At 44.9% G+C, this 16,816-nt stretch overlaps 1 protein-coding gene across 3 annotated transcripts in view; it reads right to left on the reverse strand.

The window, feature by feature from the left end:
- Positions 1-4,346: 4,346 nt before the first annotated feature.
- The window catches only part of USP22 (ubiquitin specific peptidase 22), a 95,923-nt gene continuing 83,453 nt past the window's right edge, over positions 4,347-16,816 (reverse strand). For 2 of the 3 annotated variants that reach the window (XM_069029645.1, XM_069029644.1), the window contains 6 exons: positions 14,919-15,077; positions 12,728-12,854; positions 10,709-10,800; positions 9,217-9,279; positions 7,162-7,311; positions 4,347-5,249 (listed from right to left, as the gene is read on the reverse strand). In XM_069029645.1, coding sequence (XP_068885746.1) covers positions 5,207-5,249; positions 7,162-7,311; positions 9,217-9,279; positions 10,709-10,800; positions 12,728-12,854; positions 14,919-15,077 — 634 coding nt within the window. In that variant the 3' untranslated portion in view covers positions 4,347-5,206. Of the gene's footprint in view, positions 5,250-7,161; positions 7,312-9,216; positions 9,280-9,312; positions 9,498-10,708; positions 10,801-12,727; positions 12,855-14,918; positions 15,078-16,816 lie in introns of those variants that run through there. The other variant, XM_069029646.1, reaches the window with a different exon arrangement.

Below are 16,816 nucleotides of genomic sequence, written 5' to 3' on the forward strand. Positions count from 1 at the left end.
GTCTTTCAGCCCCAGAATTCACTTTGGCCTCCACCCCTGCTCAGCCTCAGCTCTTCCTTATTCTGCACCCTGGCACAGCTTAATCTCTCCCTCAGCTTCCTTAGTCTCTCGGTTGCTGTTCCAGCTCAGCTTCTTTCTTGTCCTCCCACCATCTCTTGCTCTGCCATTCATCTCCTACATCCTTCAGCCTCCCTTTGCATTCTTGCTCTGCTCCTGCTCTGTTCTCAGACTCCTGTTCATGCTCAGACCTCCAAAGCCCCTTGGCTTCTCCTCACCCTCCTCTCCTGCTCCATCTCCTGCTTCCTCTGCCTTCCTACAACACCGGGTCCCCCACCCTCACTGGGGCTCTGATCTCCCTCAGGTGGGGCCCCCCAGCACCGTCAGCCCCACTTCTTTTCCTGCTCTGGGTTTCCCTTCCCAGAAACATGCTCAGACTCGGCAGGGAGAATCCCAGAATAGTTTGGGTTGGAAGTGATCTCAAAAAATCATCACATTCCAATCCCCTGCCATGGGCAGGGACACCTTCCACTATCCCAGGTTGTTCCAAGCCCTGTCCAACCTGGCCTTGGACACTTCCAGGGATGGGGCAGCCACAGCTTCTCTGGGCAACCTGTGCCAGGGCCTCCCCACCCTCACAGGGAGGAATTTCTTCCCAATATCCCATCTAACCCTGCCCTCTGGCAGTGTGAAGCCATTCCCCCTTGTCCTGTTACCCTATGCCCTTATCCAAAGCCCCTCTCCAGCTCTCCTGGAGCCCCTTTAGGCACTGGAAGGGGCTCTGAGGTCTCCCTGGAGCTTCCTCTTCTCCAGGTGAACACCCCCAGCTCTCCCAGCCTGGCTCCATGGCAGAGGGGCTCCAGCCCTCGGAGCAGCCCTGTGGACTCTCTCTGCAGTTCCACATCCTGTTTATGTCAGGGGCTCCAGCCCTGGAATCTGTGCTCCAGGTGAAAGGTTCTGCACTTACCTTGGGGCAGCACCAGCACATCCTCCACTAGCACCAGGGCTGGGAATGCCCTCAGCTCTGTGCCCCCTCTGCCCAAGTGCTTCCCAGCGAGGACAGGCACTTCAGGAGCAGGAAAACCCTCAGCAGCAGCCAGTGCCTCACCAGGCTGCTGCTTTCCAGCAGGGAGCTCCCGGGGACACGTGGATCCAGTCCAGCTCTGGTGCCCTACAGACCTTCAAGTGTCACCTCCAGGAACCCCCTGCCATGGTATTTATAGAGAGATTCAGAACCTTATTTAAGAACAGGACAGAATTAACTGAACACGTGCCACCAGTTTTGCAATTAGGGCATCTCTGGAGGATCAAGAGGCATCAATTATTCAAATAAGAAGGACTTTAGGGCCGTGTCTGTGCCAGTGAGAGCAGGAGCTCACCCCGTGTGGCACCACCGTGTGCCCCAGCTGGCCCAGGAGCACTCACCTTCTCACACCTAGGCAAAGCCAGGGTTGGGACAGGGCTGTTCCTCCTGTCACCACGTGGTGTCTCAAAAATTGGGGAAAGCACTCATCAGAAGCCAAATCCTTCCCTCCAGGCCCAATACACAAGAGGGAAGCATTCCTCACCCTCCCCTCATTGTGGGAATGTAACTACAGTTAGTGGCAGAGAAAAGGTAACACAGAGCAAGTCGAACAAATCAGCAGGAAAATAACAAACACCCTTAGCTGGAGGACCAAGAGGAATCAATGGATTTGGTATCACATTTTACAGCCACTGGCCAGCCAATATCAGAGGAACACTGTATGTACAGGACACAAGCAATTCCAGATGGGACGAATCAAACCATGTGGAATTAAGGGCACTGATTCTGAGCAAGAGCCCACACCCAAGGTTTAACCAATTCTCATATTTCTGCTTTTTGCATCAGGCACCAGCATCAGGCAAAGCTTTATCTCTACTCGAGGGGCTAAGTGACATGAAAATGTAGCTAAAACCACTTTCTGGCTATTTTTGTGTCCCCTGTAGAGCCGTGTTCACTGCTGGCAGGTAACAGAACACACCCCACTGTGACCCTACATCGCCCCACCAGTCTTTGTTTCCAGTCATTTCTGCAAATGCCTCCTCCCAACAGATCCAGCTGTGCTGATAGAAAATGTACCTCAAAATAAACAAGTCAAGCCCAAACTGCTCCCTGGGATGAGGAGCTGTCACCGGTGGAGGAGGCAGCCTGTCACTGCTGGCTGTCAGCACATCAGGGAGGCTTCGCTTCACCCGCCCTTCGGGTGTTCCGTGGCCGGCGTTTTCCTACAGGCGATGTCGAGGGAGTTCCACGGAGAAACCTCCTGGTTCTGCCGGGAATTATTCAGTGCCTGAGCTGCCTGGCTGCTGCTGAAGAGATGGAGGGGGAGAGAAGGCTGCGTTTAAGAACAAGCAGCGTAAGGGGTAGCGCTGCTCGTACGCCAGCAGCTGCTCTTCCATTTTTATTGGAAGAGGGAAAATGCTGTCCTCTCCTCTCAGAACCGGCATGGATTTACTAGTGCTGGAAATAGAACCTGGTGTGATTCGGGCAGGGACGCGGGAGGGGTGGGATGGCAAGCGGGAGAGGGGGGGGGGGGAAGAAAAGAATAATAGAGTTTTTAATACCCCAGGAATTCTGCTTTTGAAACCAGAAAGAGAGCCCTGAAAGCTCCCCCCGAGAACCATCTGCGCCGGTGCAGCCGCACAGAGCAGAGCCCTCTCCACCAGATGGGCGGGGAGGAAAAATTAAGGGTGATTTATACGGCTGCCTCGTCTCTAAACAATTTGTTCCTGAAGGCTTAACAAAGCCGGCTGCAGCAGCTCCGCCGGCTGAGCGTGTGCTGTGGAAAACAGAATTCATTAGAAGGGCAGCCAAAGGCTCAGACCTCGGCGCCACAAAGCGAAGGCACCGCCGGAGTCATCCTCACGCTCGCCGGCCGCCTGCCGCGCGGTGGCACTCCTCATCCAAGCGGGAATGCCAATGCAGCAGCCCTGGGAATGGCGAGAGGCTGGGAGCTGCCTCCCTCCGCAAGCCTGCTGCATTATTAAGAGGTAGCAGCAAGCGTCGCACGGCATCCGCACGGTCCCGTGCTCGGCTCGGGGGGAAGGAGGGGCCCCTCTCCTCTCCTGCGGGAGCGCCAGGCGGCCGCAGGTCCCCAGCCGTGCTTCACTGCAGGCAGGAATGCTCAGGTTAAACCGGGAGGCACCAAGTACAAATGGAAATTACCCCAGCGCGACGTGGAACGCGATGGCCTCGGCAGCACCGGGGCACCCCCACACCACACCCAACCTCCTGGGCCTGATTCAAGGTGCTTCAACTTGTCCTTTCTTCCTCCCTGCCCTGTCACAGCAACCTCTTGATGTACAAAAGCTCCTCGGACTCTTCCAGTCTGTGTGCAAATCAAGAATTCCACCGTCTTTCTGTTCAGGTGCTCTTTTAAGATGCTCATTTAAAAACCAATCATACTCAATTCCCTTATTTTCCTATTTTTCTGTTTTTCAGACTGTGTCTCAGGTAGGTCAGAAACCTGTACCTCTTTCCTAAAGGATTAGATCCCTCCCTGCTTTTCCACACTGGCAAAGCCAAGGAATGGCTGGCTGGGGGTTTGTGCAGAGGTTACAGATCAGAGAAGCTGTGGCTGCCCCATCCCTGAAGTATCCAAGGGGAAGTTGGACGGGGCTTGGAGCAACCTGGGATAGAGGAAGGTGTCCCTGCCCATGGCAGGGGGTGCAATTAGATGATCCTGAAAGTCCAACCCAAACCATTCTGTGACTTTTGGTCTGACACCAATTTACACAGTGCCCAACTGACACTTCGCCCTCTCCACAAGGGAGATGAAGCTATTTTTGCTCTTCCAGCTCTGTTCTGAAGGCTTTCTCTCCCAGGCTGCTATTCCAACCCCCAGCCCAAGCTCCTGAGAGTGAGATCCAGCACGAGCAGCTCCTGCTGGTACCTTGACACAGTGATGGAGGGGGAGGAAAGGCCCCAGAGCTGCAAGCTGAGAACACCAACACACAGGCTGTGCCTCTGCAAGAGGAGAAGAGCACGTGAAGAGTTAATCCATGTGGGAGGATACAAGGAACCAATACCAGCCTAGCACATACCAGGAAAATGTGTTGTTTACTTAGAGCACTGCAGAAGGGCTCAATAGCAGCAGATCCATCGCTCAAAGCTGCCCCAGCAGCGACCGTTCCCAACAGATGGTACATTTTTCACGACTGAGGTTCTCTCAAGTGTCAGATATATATAAATCCACCTTTGGAAGGCAGCAGAGGAAAAAAAACAAACCAAAACAGCAACAACAAAACAAGCGCTTTTGAGAAATTCAAACTTATTCACAAGATTAAAAAAAAAAAAAAAAACAAACCAAAAAGAACCAAGACCACTCTTACAGTATAAACACGCCAATTCATTCATTTTTACTGATGGTTGCATTTATGAATTTCATTCTTGTGAAAAAAGGGAATAAAAGGAAAAAAATTAAGAAAATAGCTATTTATAGAAAACAAAACAAAAAGGGCTCAAACAACAGAATCTGTGCTGATGCTTTCGATGAGCAGTCCGATGGCATTGAACATTACCTGTGCAAGCAGGCACGCTTGAAAACCTGTCTGAGTACTGCAGCTTCAGTTCCACAATCCAGGATTTCTTTTACGGTTGTTGGAATCAAAAGAGCCTAATAGTTTCATACTGTATTTATTTAATAACTAAAATTCACAAATAAAAAGATACTTGCAAAGTCCTTTAGTTGTCTCATCCCCTCCTCCTCCACTCTACTGCTTTCAGACCCATATGCATAAAAAAATGGGTTTGGATTTTTAATTTTAACTGTTATATGATTGGTCGTTGGAGCTGAAGCACCAAATGGAGAAGATGCTTTATGGAGATGAGGGTAGAACCCTTTGCCTTCCCACACACATTTTGGAGGAACACAGGAGATGTACCAGTGCCCGGACTCCTCTGCTCCCATTTCCCCCACCCAGAGCATTCCTTTCATGTTATATTTCCTCTGTTAAGTGACTGACTGCAGCCTCTTTTCCCCCTTTCTGTCCTTGTGGGACCGCACACACGTCGGACATTGTTCATTTCTCACTCTCCAGGCTGTGAGTCAGTGTCAAGTAGGTCCTGTTACAGCTCAGTGCGAGTTGGTTTGTAATGGGTCTTTTCATTTCAGGTAGGTTTGTGTGTCGATTCAGAAGGCTTGCGCTGTTTCTTCCTTGTTTATATCTGACAAGCTGCTGGGTAAGGCTATTCATACTCCAGGAACTGTTTGTGATAGAACAGCAAATATCTGGAAGAGAGCAGAGGGACAATGTCAGCTCTGTGCTGGAGCAGATAAGTTTCCACTGAGGCAACCATAAAACACAAGGGCTGTTAATTTTGGTTTTCTTTTCAACTTGAGGTGGTTCCAGGGACACTAACCAGGGACGAGAAGGATGGCAGCCAGATGACATAATCTTACCAGCAACTCAGGGAACTGAACAGCTGTGTTATCAAAGAGGAGTTCCATGGATGCCCCATCCCTGGAGGACAGGGCTTGGAGCAACCTGGGATAGTGAAAGGTGTCCCTGCCCATGGCAGAGGGCTGGAATGAGATGAGATTTAAAGTCTCTTCTCAGCCAGGCCATTCTATGATTCTATGAAAGAGTCAAACCTTGAAAAAATCTACTCAGGACCTGAAAACCCTGGAAGATTGGACTGTGTTGGTGCCCAGACAGGCAACAACCATTTAACACTAATGTGACACAAAATAAAGGTGCTTTAAGATGCAACTGTTGCTTCAGTGTCACATTTCCAGAGATCAGAGCAGGATTATTACAAACTGCCTCCCATTTACTGGTACAGAAGCAGAATGAAGCAGCAGCCATGTGGGTGAACACTCATGTCCCAGTCAAGTATCTGATGTCTCAATCTGTACTCAAATCTGGTGTTTTAAAGGATGAAATTCTTCCTGTCCCTAATTACTGTGTGTGTACTGATACAGAAGGGAGCCCAGCCCCTCAGCAGTCACACAGAAGAAGGGGACTGATCTCTCTACACAACCCTGTTCCCACACTGATACAGCCACTGGTGAGTCCTCAGAGCACTTCTGAGGCATTCCAACTGTTGTAATTCCATCCAAGCACTATGGATTCCCTCACATGACGCAGAGCTACTGTGTCAGCCTTTATCTGAACCAGGGAAATGCATCAAAGCTCAAACCAGCCTCTATGGGCAATAGTTGTGTCGTACATCCTCTCCTCCTTGCCTCCGGCAGCTTCTTCCATGGACATAACCCCACCTGAGCAGAGCCACTTGTTACTGAATTACAACAAACTCATTTCTCTGCTCACCTCAAAGCAGAAGCTCCCTGTCAAGTCACTTAACACTAAAATTCAGGTATTACAGATCTCTGGTTTTACTTCCCGATTGAAGTTCGAAAAAAGAAAAAACGGGAAAATCTATTAAAAAAATTACAGCCTGAACATTGTGCCTGCAGCAATCCTTGAAAATGTCATGAATAATTAAAACAAGAATGGTAAAGGCTTATCTCTGCAGTACCAAGTCCATAATTGAAAATGCAAAATGAAGACTTCAGATTTTAAGTTGCTTTTTTCTTGGAACATACACCAGTCCCCAGTGCTTCCCTTGATAAATACTGCTCTGTCCTCCCAAAAGTTGTGGAATACAAATATCTGAAGCCATAATGTCAATCTGAGATTAATTTAAAGCCATGAGCTAAGAAACAGCTCATGTTCTCTACCTGCCTCCCATAGAGCTTTGCCATTCTGGGTCACAGCACTTCCTTAATGGCTTTTCTTAAAATCTTTTAAACTCACAGTAATCCAAAAGTTCTGCAGGCACAGACTGGATTGTATCACTGGGGTAAGCACTGCTCCTGCACTGGGTGATCACATCACATCAATTTGGTTTTCAGAATCCCTTCCATTAGCAAGAGTTTGGACATGAGCACCAGTTCCAGACTCTGCAGAGTCACCTGGTGTCCCCCCCATCCTTCCCCTTCCCTCAGCAAACCCAGGGTTATAAAGCAATTATGTATAAATATAATTGTGCAGTCTCAATGCTGAAGCACTGAGCATTACAGGGGCTATTCAAGTGAGAAATTATCCTTCTCTGTTATTACAAGGGGTTTTTTTAAAGTAAGAAAAACCCAACAAAGGTCAAAGTTTCCCTTCCTTTCCCCTTCCCAGGTGACCACTTACCCTTCACTGTCTAGCACATCCTTAATGCTTGCCTTGGTGATAATGGCATCATCACACTTGAACCACTGGTCCTTGTGCTGCCGGATGAAGCTGGTATAGTGCCCACTCTCCAAGGTTCCCTGGTGATTAACTACTGCAAACAAGGAATACCTGGGACAGAAAACAGATCATCAATACGTGCATCAAAAGGGAGAAAACAACAGACATTTCAGGCAGGCAGAAGCTTTTGCTCATAAACAGACACAGCAACGGTAAAGGATCTGATCCGTCAGTAAAACACCAGCTTTAACACCAGCTGGGAAGAGGGTGGCCTTGCCCTCCTCTTTCCTTCTTTTTCCCTTTCCCAGGGAAAAAAAACCCAAACATTTTTCTTTTCCTGTCTTGCTGTTTCTGCAATTCTCCAGTCTGGTGACCATTGTCAACTTTACCAATATCGGTTACCAAATTTTCTTCTAAAATAGATCAATATTGGTGCATTCCTGAACAGGACCACTGACTATCCAGTCTGACCTTTTACTTCCCTGATTTAATCTAGTGAACCAGAAAAAAAGCATTTGAGATACGGAGAAGGAGGTAATCTTACATATTTCTAATGATAAACTTCTGAACTGATTAACTGTCCTTAATCTGCAAAGCCTGTACTTATTTTGAAATACTGAATATATTCAGCCTCAACTTCCAGCTCTCAGATGCTGCTGTGCATTTGCCTGTAAACTTGCAGGCACACCATTGTTCCAAAAAAGATACTGATAATCAAGTTGCTCTCATTTTCTTGTTCCTTTTCTTTTTTTAAAAATGCAAGACTGAAGTCTTTGGCTCTTTTGTTCTAAGGTAAGATTTTGTTTCCAGTCTTAAATACACTAGTGGCTCTTTCTCAAGTATTTTCCACTCTCTTTAACTCTTTCATAAAATGCTGCCCTCACACTGTGTGTGTGATACAAGCACAGCTACACAATGGTAAAATAATCTCTCTAATCTCACTTGATACTGTCCTACTCGTGTTCAAAATTCACAGAACTCTTTTGACACAGCAGTGCCACAACAAGGCACCTATTCACTGACTGCCTACAGAGGCACTGACTGAGAGCCACCCTCTCTAGGGGAGTCCTTGAGTCCAGCTAGGATGGACAGCACCCTTCAGTGCAGCTGGAGCGTTCTGACATTGCCCCAGCTGTTTCCTGGCACCCAGATCACTGAGGAGTCCAGATGTCTCTGCTCTCATTGCCTAAATCTGCTTCATTTTTAACAACTTCTCCAACTTAAGGCATGTGCAAACCTCAAGAGTGATCAGCTGTGTTCCTTTCAGACCTTTTCTAACACTACTGAACATCCCATACCTAATGATTCAAGCTGTAGGCCCACAGAACACCTGCCTGGTACCTGCCTGGATGACACCTGCACTAACCTGGTTAGTTTGGTTTTACATTTTTTGTGTGATTCCAGTTTCTTACTGAAACTTTTAGTGGCAAATGAAGTGCCTTGAATTTAAATACACAACAGCAGCAATGAAACTTGTAACTTTATTTAACTGAAGAGGTAAGGTTTGTATGACCATTTTATTCCCAGAGCAATGGATATTGGTTTCAATTACACCCGCTTTACATTCTTGATCAAGTCCCACACCAGTCCATCATTTATTCTGACTGGAATCAATACCTGACCAACACACCCTAGGATTGCTGGGATCGTCTACTCCTGACTTTGAGTGTCAGTGTTCTATTCACTTTCTTTGGTCCTCTGGAACTCCCTTTGCCATTGCAATAGGAAGAGGATTATTTAAAGGAAACACCCATCCCTTCTAATAAATACTGTGACCACAGCATTTACTTTTGCCCACAGACCATTTGCTGGGGGTATCACCCTCAGCTCTGGAAGGAGCCACAGCCCCACTGAAGGGCAGGAACTGCAGTGAGTCAGGCTTTATTTTGCAACATTTCAGACTTACTGTGCTGTCAGATATGGTAATGCACTGGCACTGCAGGATATAAAGGATATATATCTCCTTCTAGAAGGCAACTACCTTTCACAACAGGAGTCATGGAATGTACCACTTACTTATTATCATTGTTTAGACTATCCGTCGGCTGCTGGTACTGCCCGTTCATTCTGCTCTCTTTACTGCAACACACATACACACAAAAATCCAGTCACTTAAAGCAGTGGCTTCCCAAACCCAGGAAATTGGTCTGACATGACACACAGCCTGTTTGCTGAATCCAGGTCCTTATTCCAGCTGAGCAGCAAAGGGCTGATTGCGATGCTAAAGATGCTTTACTTGCTCTCACAGCAGTGCTACATCACAAACACCATTTCTCCTCCTGGTCAAGGCTTCAGTGCTGCAAATACACATCTGTTTATGTCAAATGTTTTATCCAAAAAGCTTAAAAACAGGTTAAGGAAAGATTTGTATTTGAAACCCGGGAAATTATCTAATTACATCAATCCTTTATCTTGTGATGGGTCAATCATCCCAGCTCTGACTTGTAAATTCATTTTATGTTTTGACAGCAGCAATAGGATTATGCTGTTGATTTCTTAGCTGGTAAAATTCAGACTACTGAGTTATGCCTGCTGATTATCCCATCTCTATTGCATTATGCTGGATACCTTTCATCAGCAGAGCCTGTTCTATCCAGGGAGAATTCACCACAGAAGAACAAGGAAGTCTCAAAATCTCCAGAATATATTGGAATAAACCATATATTCTTAATATAACAGTATTTAACAGAGCTTCAGGGCTCTCCTTTCTCTCTTGGTAGAAGCATCTACTTTCTTCCCTCGGAAAAGAGGAGTGCAGGCAAAGCATGAAATTATAAGTAAAATTTCAGCATCAAATAGAGTCCCCTGTTAAGAGATACCATGGTTTGGGGCTTTCTGCACTGCTTCAGATATAAATTAAATCTGAATATCCTCTTGCATATTTACATGGAATATCTGACAAATACTTTTTAATTAAGCTGATTAAATTCCTTTCATGAAGGTGTATTTATATAAATGCCATGTCTTCCACAAACCTGGGAGGTGGGAGAAGTCTTGCTGTTTTATTTTAATCTCGACTATGTTTTTGCTTCTTGCAGCATTCTCTAAACAGAAGGTGAAGGTACTAAACAAACCCCCCAGATTTGCATATGTGCAGGAATAAAGAGGAAGGATTTTTATAACTTCAGGAACACTGAGTTAGGGATTAGGTTGGCTCTATTCTGGCCAACTGCACAGGATGGCAGGTGGGTGGGCACTGAGGGGATGGGACCAAAGCAGGGATCTGAGTCTATAAATTTAACAGGAAACCAGAAACACAACACACATTAATTAAAACCCCCCACCACACTGTTTAAAAATAAATTCTTTTTTGGCACATGAGACTGAACAGTTTATCTAAAAATGGGTTTAGACAAGCTACACCTTCCACAGAGAAGCTCATGGCAGAAATACCACCACAGACACCGTTCTGTACCCTCAAGGATGCTCCTTGTTTCGTGCTGCACATGTATGAACTGGTAACCAGTTCTGCCCAGGTCTGTGGGGGGGTTCTGGACTTGGTACCCACCTGGAAGCCATGAAAGGTGTCATGTCCAGCTCCAGTGGAAACGAGACATACGTAGTGATCTTCCGCCTCAGTTTGGCTGAGTGTTCAAACCGCTGCAGGCAAAGGGCAAGAGGTCTTTTCTTTAGAAAAAGGTTAAGTGTTATGTCTTTTATAAATGTCCTAAGCTTAGAAACAGTAACATGAAAGCACATTAGCAGTCACTATGCAGGGATAGCCCCAGATTTTTCCTACCAGCTCTCTGGGAATGCCCATGTAAATAACAACACTTTTCTACCAGCAAAATAAACCACCATTTGGGGGCTCAATGTTAATACAGTATTAATTAGATTATTTACCTTGATATCTGTGCATACAAACTTATTCCCTCCTGACACCAAAGAAAAACTGTATTAAACAGGGAGAGTGCACACAGCCTTTACCTGAAGGAGTGCTCATTTGCACTAGGGCTGTTCAAACCCACGGCTGCTGCCTACCCCAGCTCACAGAACTGGTGGTAACAGGAGCTTGCCTTCAGATTGACACACACTGTATCCACCCATCCAATCATCTCAAGTGACAGGAATCAAGCCTACATAGGAATACCCATTCAAATTAAGGCAAAAAATGGAAAATGCTAACAAAAAAAGCCTTGTCCCTCAGCCAAAAGGGGCCTGCAATACCCACCATCCTCTCCTCGTCTCCTTCATTGAACATTAAATGGAAACAGGAACAAATACCAGAAAGAGATGAATGAGTTTCTATTTAAAGGCAGCTTTCCATTTCAGAAATTCTGCTCTATTTACACTTCAAGTTAATTATTTTCCAATTGTGATGCTGTAACAATTCCCTAGCAACAGATCCAGATGTGAAAAGCTGAGACTTCTGTAATTCTTATCTTTTGTGTTTCTCTCTTGCTTTAACACATGAAATGAAATTTGCATTTTGCATAGACACGACAGCACAATCACTTAGGACAAGTAATTTATTTTCCAGAAGATCATCAGTCATTTAGGATAACACAAATCCTGAACTAAGTATAGGAAAAGAGTGGAGAACATTCACCTTGACTTGCCCAAAGAGCAGAATCATGAGGGTTTGTCTTGTTAACTACTCTATAGCAACAAAAACAAAAGCCCAAAACTGCCTCCAAAAGCCAAGCACTCCTGAAACCTCAATTCAGTGATGCAAGAATGTCCTTCAGAAGATCAGAAACTGCCAAATTAAAACAACAGAACTGTACTTCTACCCAGTCCAGTCAGGCTATAACACCTTTGGCATGTGACATTGCACATCCTCACAGTTAATGCTCAAGATGCAGCTGAAGGTGATGGTGTATGGGGATGAACACCTGAAGGCATGACTGTCCCAAAGGCTGGGAAGGCCTGTGAATTAGAAGGGGAAGTCTTTCCACCTGTAACACCTATTTCCAGGATGTGGCATGGCTTTCCAAGGACCCTTTGCCTCGTGACACAGAATGACCTTCACCTGCTGTGACAGCTGCCCACTTCACATCACATTTCAGACAGAAATTGTACAGGACTAAACTACCCAAGGGCCCCAACTGTGGCATTATCTGCCATGATTTCACGTGACATCTGCTTTGGAGATGTTTAAAATGTTTAAAACTTCACTGCAGTTGGGAAGATACAGTAATGTTTCTCCACTGATATCAGAACTTTTCCATGCTTTTCCTTCAATACAGCAGCATTCTTTCAGTAAAAGTGTAAAAATTGTACCATGCAGGATGAGGAGTGTTACTGGAGATTGGTTTCTGTGCTGGTTCAGGTTTTGGACCAGCCCTCCATCCTGTCTCTAGATTCAAGTTGGTCAAGTTCCCCCAGACACACTGCAAAGCTACCTCAGAGATAATGTAACACTATCTTAACAGGAAACCTAGCTGGGCAAGGCAAGCTATTTTTTATATTAGTTTATATCATAAAAGTTTAGTCAGTGAAAGCCAGAAGACATGTCCAGGAATTCAGCTCATCCCCTTAGAGAGGAAATCACATCCTCTGCTCTGCTGGCCCCCCGTGAACTTACTTTGAGATGAAAACAGGCCACAATGGGTAACTTCTTCATAGTGAGTTGTTTGGTAGATTCTTGGTAGCTATGGCAACCACTACATTTGATTTTGGCACTGCTTCCTAGATGTTCTGGCCTTGTAAACCTAAAAAAATATTGAAAAGCAAAGGAATGCACAAAACAATCAGATGATTTTTGATGCGTGCTGAAAATGCTTTTACTTGTGGATCACTGGCACCACATGAGACAAGAGTCAATGGGTTTTAAGAAATTTTGGAAAAACCCACAATAAAACCATAATAATGTAAAGTGCTATGGCTCAGATATCCAAATCTGACATTAATCACTGCTCTTAACTTGCACTGAAGTGAATCAGCAGCTGAGAAAGGAGCTCAGTGTTAGTTCATCTCCTACAGCAGAACAGCTCATTTTCCTACAGAAAACAAAGAAAGATCTTTTGTTTTCAATCCCAAAAACATTGATATGGAAGACACTCTTCTGGCAACACACTATTCTACCTTGTAGCCCTCCAGGGCTGGGATCAAAGCTCTGAGATGGAAAGGCCTGTAAACACAAAGTTCTTTTTAAAATACACATACCCTTCTAAAAAACCTTTGCTGACAACTAGAAAAATCTCTCTGAAAATTTTCAGACAGAACTGCTCAAAGGAGCCATGGGAAGAGACCATTAGGGAACAGGGAAGTGCTCACAGAAAATGGACTGCCTCGATGTTCTCACTACAAACTAAAGCAAAATCCCTCTTTTCCAGAAACTCAGCACAGAAAGGCCAGGACCCTGGACTGCTCAGTCCTTTCTTCCAAGTTTAGACTTCCATAGGGCAATCAACCATTTCCCCAGAGGCTGCCTTGCAACTAGGATTTTTGAGATGAAATATTTTGAAATATGGTTAAAAATTTTTCATTAATGCACACGAAGAACGTGAGGGCAACACGGTGTCAGTTCATCCTTCACCCTCCTTCTGACTGTGGCCAAAGCAGCCTCCAGCACTAAATGACATCACAGCCTCTTGTTTAATCAAGATTTCCTTTACCTGGCCTATGTGTCATCATCCTCTGGTTTGGTTTTAATGTTTTAAAACATTGCTTTATGTTTGTTTACCCTTAAGTCTCTAAAATGGCTTATAAACTTGCTTTGATTGTTGTTTGGAATGCCCTTATCTTTCCATTTTTGTGTCACATTCCTGCTCAATCCTTCCTTCTTCAGGTCAAATTCAGCTGCACGGCCACACTGACATGAACTTATACACCTTTCTTCTTCCTAACCTTTGGATAAAAACACAGACCCATCCTCTTTATCCATTAGAGTTCAACTTCTTTCCAAAGGCCATATTAAAAGTATCTCTGAACCTGGCTGCTTCTCCTTCCCTATCATCACTTTTGATTCTACAAATGTCTGTGTTGAAGAACATCACCAAAATTTGACTGGTTTTGCCTCTTGGTGCATTCCTGCATTAGCAATTTTTCATTTGTGGTAATTCCCTCATTTCCTTAAAATTATTGATCTTAACAGCATCAAAAAGATTAGAAATCAGATGTTAGAGGCTATGAATTTTTATTTCAGGAAGATTAGCTTTGCCCCAGGCTCCAGGTAACCTCTTCCTCAGGCAAATATCTGCATTTGCCACAAGAGAATGACTTTAAGATCTACTGAAAGATCCAAGTGAATTATACAGAAAGCCATAACCTTCTCCCCAGGTACCTGTTTCCAATATGCCCAAGTTTCAAGCTCAGAATTACCTTTTCTTTTTGAAAGCTCCATTCCTTCAATCCTTAATGGCATCCCTGCAATTAATCTGGCAGTAGCTGACTCTCAGTTTCGCTTAGAGTAAAATCTGATTCCTACTTGGTGTTAGAATTTAGATAAATATTAAATGCAATGTAAACTCTTTTCATGTGCTTCCTTGGCCACCAGAACTGAGAACATGGAGACAGACATTAGTTATTTTGATCATGTAAAACCATGTTGCCTGGCAGCAGCCAATGCAAAATTTCTTTTCTTCTTGCATCATGTGGCAACTGGCTTTGAGTACTTAGTGTTGCTCTGAGCCTTTTCACTTTGTAAAAATGATGTTTGGGGACAGAGGTGTGACAAAACATCACTTAATCCCAGTGTTCAGAGCCACCTGGAGAAGGGGATGAAGCCAAATTCCTTTTCTCCAAGCCCAAGCTGTGTTTGTGCCAGGCCATACCTTCGCAAGCAGTCTGTGAGGGTGGTGGTGCCCGACACGTGGCTTTCCCCATTCACGACACTGCCATCGCTGCCCGGACTCAGCGGCCAGAACGGGGTGGAAGAGCCTGGCAGATCCAAACTGATGTCCCAGAAGGGGTCTATCGTCGTGGAAACGCCACTGTGGAAAAGAGAATGGTTTCAGACACCTTTAAAGGAAGCCAAATGAACAGCTTCTCTCTTGCTTTGGGGTGCACTCCAGGTACTTAATTTTAAGGACTTTGGGATCTCCATCACCCCTAGAGGGCACTCAGAGATGACAGAAAATAGAGCTGCTCCAGAGTGTTTTCCCATAGTTGATCGTTTTCCTGGATATTTAAAAGCTGTGTGTTTGGGGAAATGTACGTGATGTGTGAAATGCAAAATGTAAGTATTTAAGACACTCTCCCACTCACTGGAGCCCTGAAATTTAAAGCAGAGCTGCTCTGAGACAGAAGCACTACTGACCAGTATAAACCAGTCAACATCTGTGATACCTATGTGCCATCCAACTAGTTTAGAAGCTGGTCTTGTGTGCTCAAGATATGGAGATGGTACTTAAGGCTACCTCAAAAAAGAGAAAGCTTTTTAAATACTTTTGCTGTCCAGCAGTGCACTGAATTCAACTTTGCAGTTCCTCTCTGCACCTCCTACAGCCTTTGGAATATGAGAGGCCAAAGAATAACTGCACCAAGGAGTAGCTCTTGTTCTCCATCAGAGTTCTCTAAAGACAGCTGAAGACAAGCCAAGAGCCAGACTGTGGAAAAAGCTGCTTAAAATTTTAACTGCTATTGACTCAAATCTTTCCTTCCAGCATCCACATTTTTAAGAGAACTTCAGGGGTCTAAGCTCCATGTTAGGCTTATTTTTTGAGTTCTCTTTTCCCCTAAAATTCCTGTCTTTCACTCTGCAATCTCATTAAGCCTTCAATATTCTGCCTTTTTCCCCTGGTTCATTTGTGCAAAAGTTCTGTTTTCAAAAGAAAACTTCTTTTGTCAAAGTTTCATCAATGTTAATATTGTGTCATAACAAATCAGGCTTTGCATTATCACATAAGGATTCTGTGGCTCTACCTGGCAAAGAACAAAATTTCCTATGTTTTCCTCACAGTAAATCTTTTGCAAATCCCTCCAGGAAACTGAGAATAAAAGCAGATTCAAGCAAGCCCAGCCCATGTGCAGGACAGCAAGAATGCAAGGCAGAACAAAAAACAAGAACTCTGACTTCTGCACTATGGCAACACTAAACATCTCCAAAGAAAAGTCAACTTGCTCCAGTACAGAGCAGAATAATAAATACATTTTTCCATACTCTTGTAAAGGCTTTTTTTCTGGTACCTGAGATTACATTGGGTATCAGCCTCTTTGAGACCTCTCCTGATGATACATGAGGCTCCTGACTGAAGGAAAACGTGTTTCTATACAATTTTCTTCAAATGTAGTTATCAATTATGTATTTTGAAATTCAAAGAGATCTTGGAAGTCTTTTCCTTATGATCTTGGAAAACAACCACCTTTTCCAGAGTAGTAAAACATTTATGTGCAGAAACCTGTGGCACTTTCCAGGCAGCTTTTTAGATATGTCTTAATATATGACAGTTAACTGTTAATTGATTACATTTAGCTGATAGAATTATACAATCCCAGGATGGTTTGGTTGGAAGAGACCTTAAACATCATCTCATTCCAGCCCTTGCCATGGGCAGGGACACCTTCCACTAGACCAGGCTGCTCAGAGCTCCATCCAGCCTGGCACTGAACACTCCCAGGGACAGGGCAGCCACAGCTTCTCTGGGAAATCTGCGCTGGTGCCTCATGGTTCTTGTCTTTCTGGATTTATTGGTACTCAAGAGAGGAAAGGTTCAGTGCACTGCACTGGAGG

The sequence above is a fragment of the Aphelocoma coerulescens genome, chromosome 14 (assembly GCF_041296385.1).
Source record: "Aphelocoma coerulescens isolate FSJ_1873_10779 chromosome 14, UR_Acoe_1.0, whole genome shotgun sequence".
Lineage (NCBI taxonomy): Eukaryota > Metazoa > Chordata > Aves > Passeriformes > Corvidae > Aphelocoma > Aphelocoma coerulescens.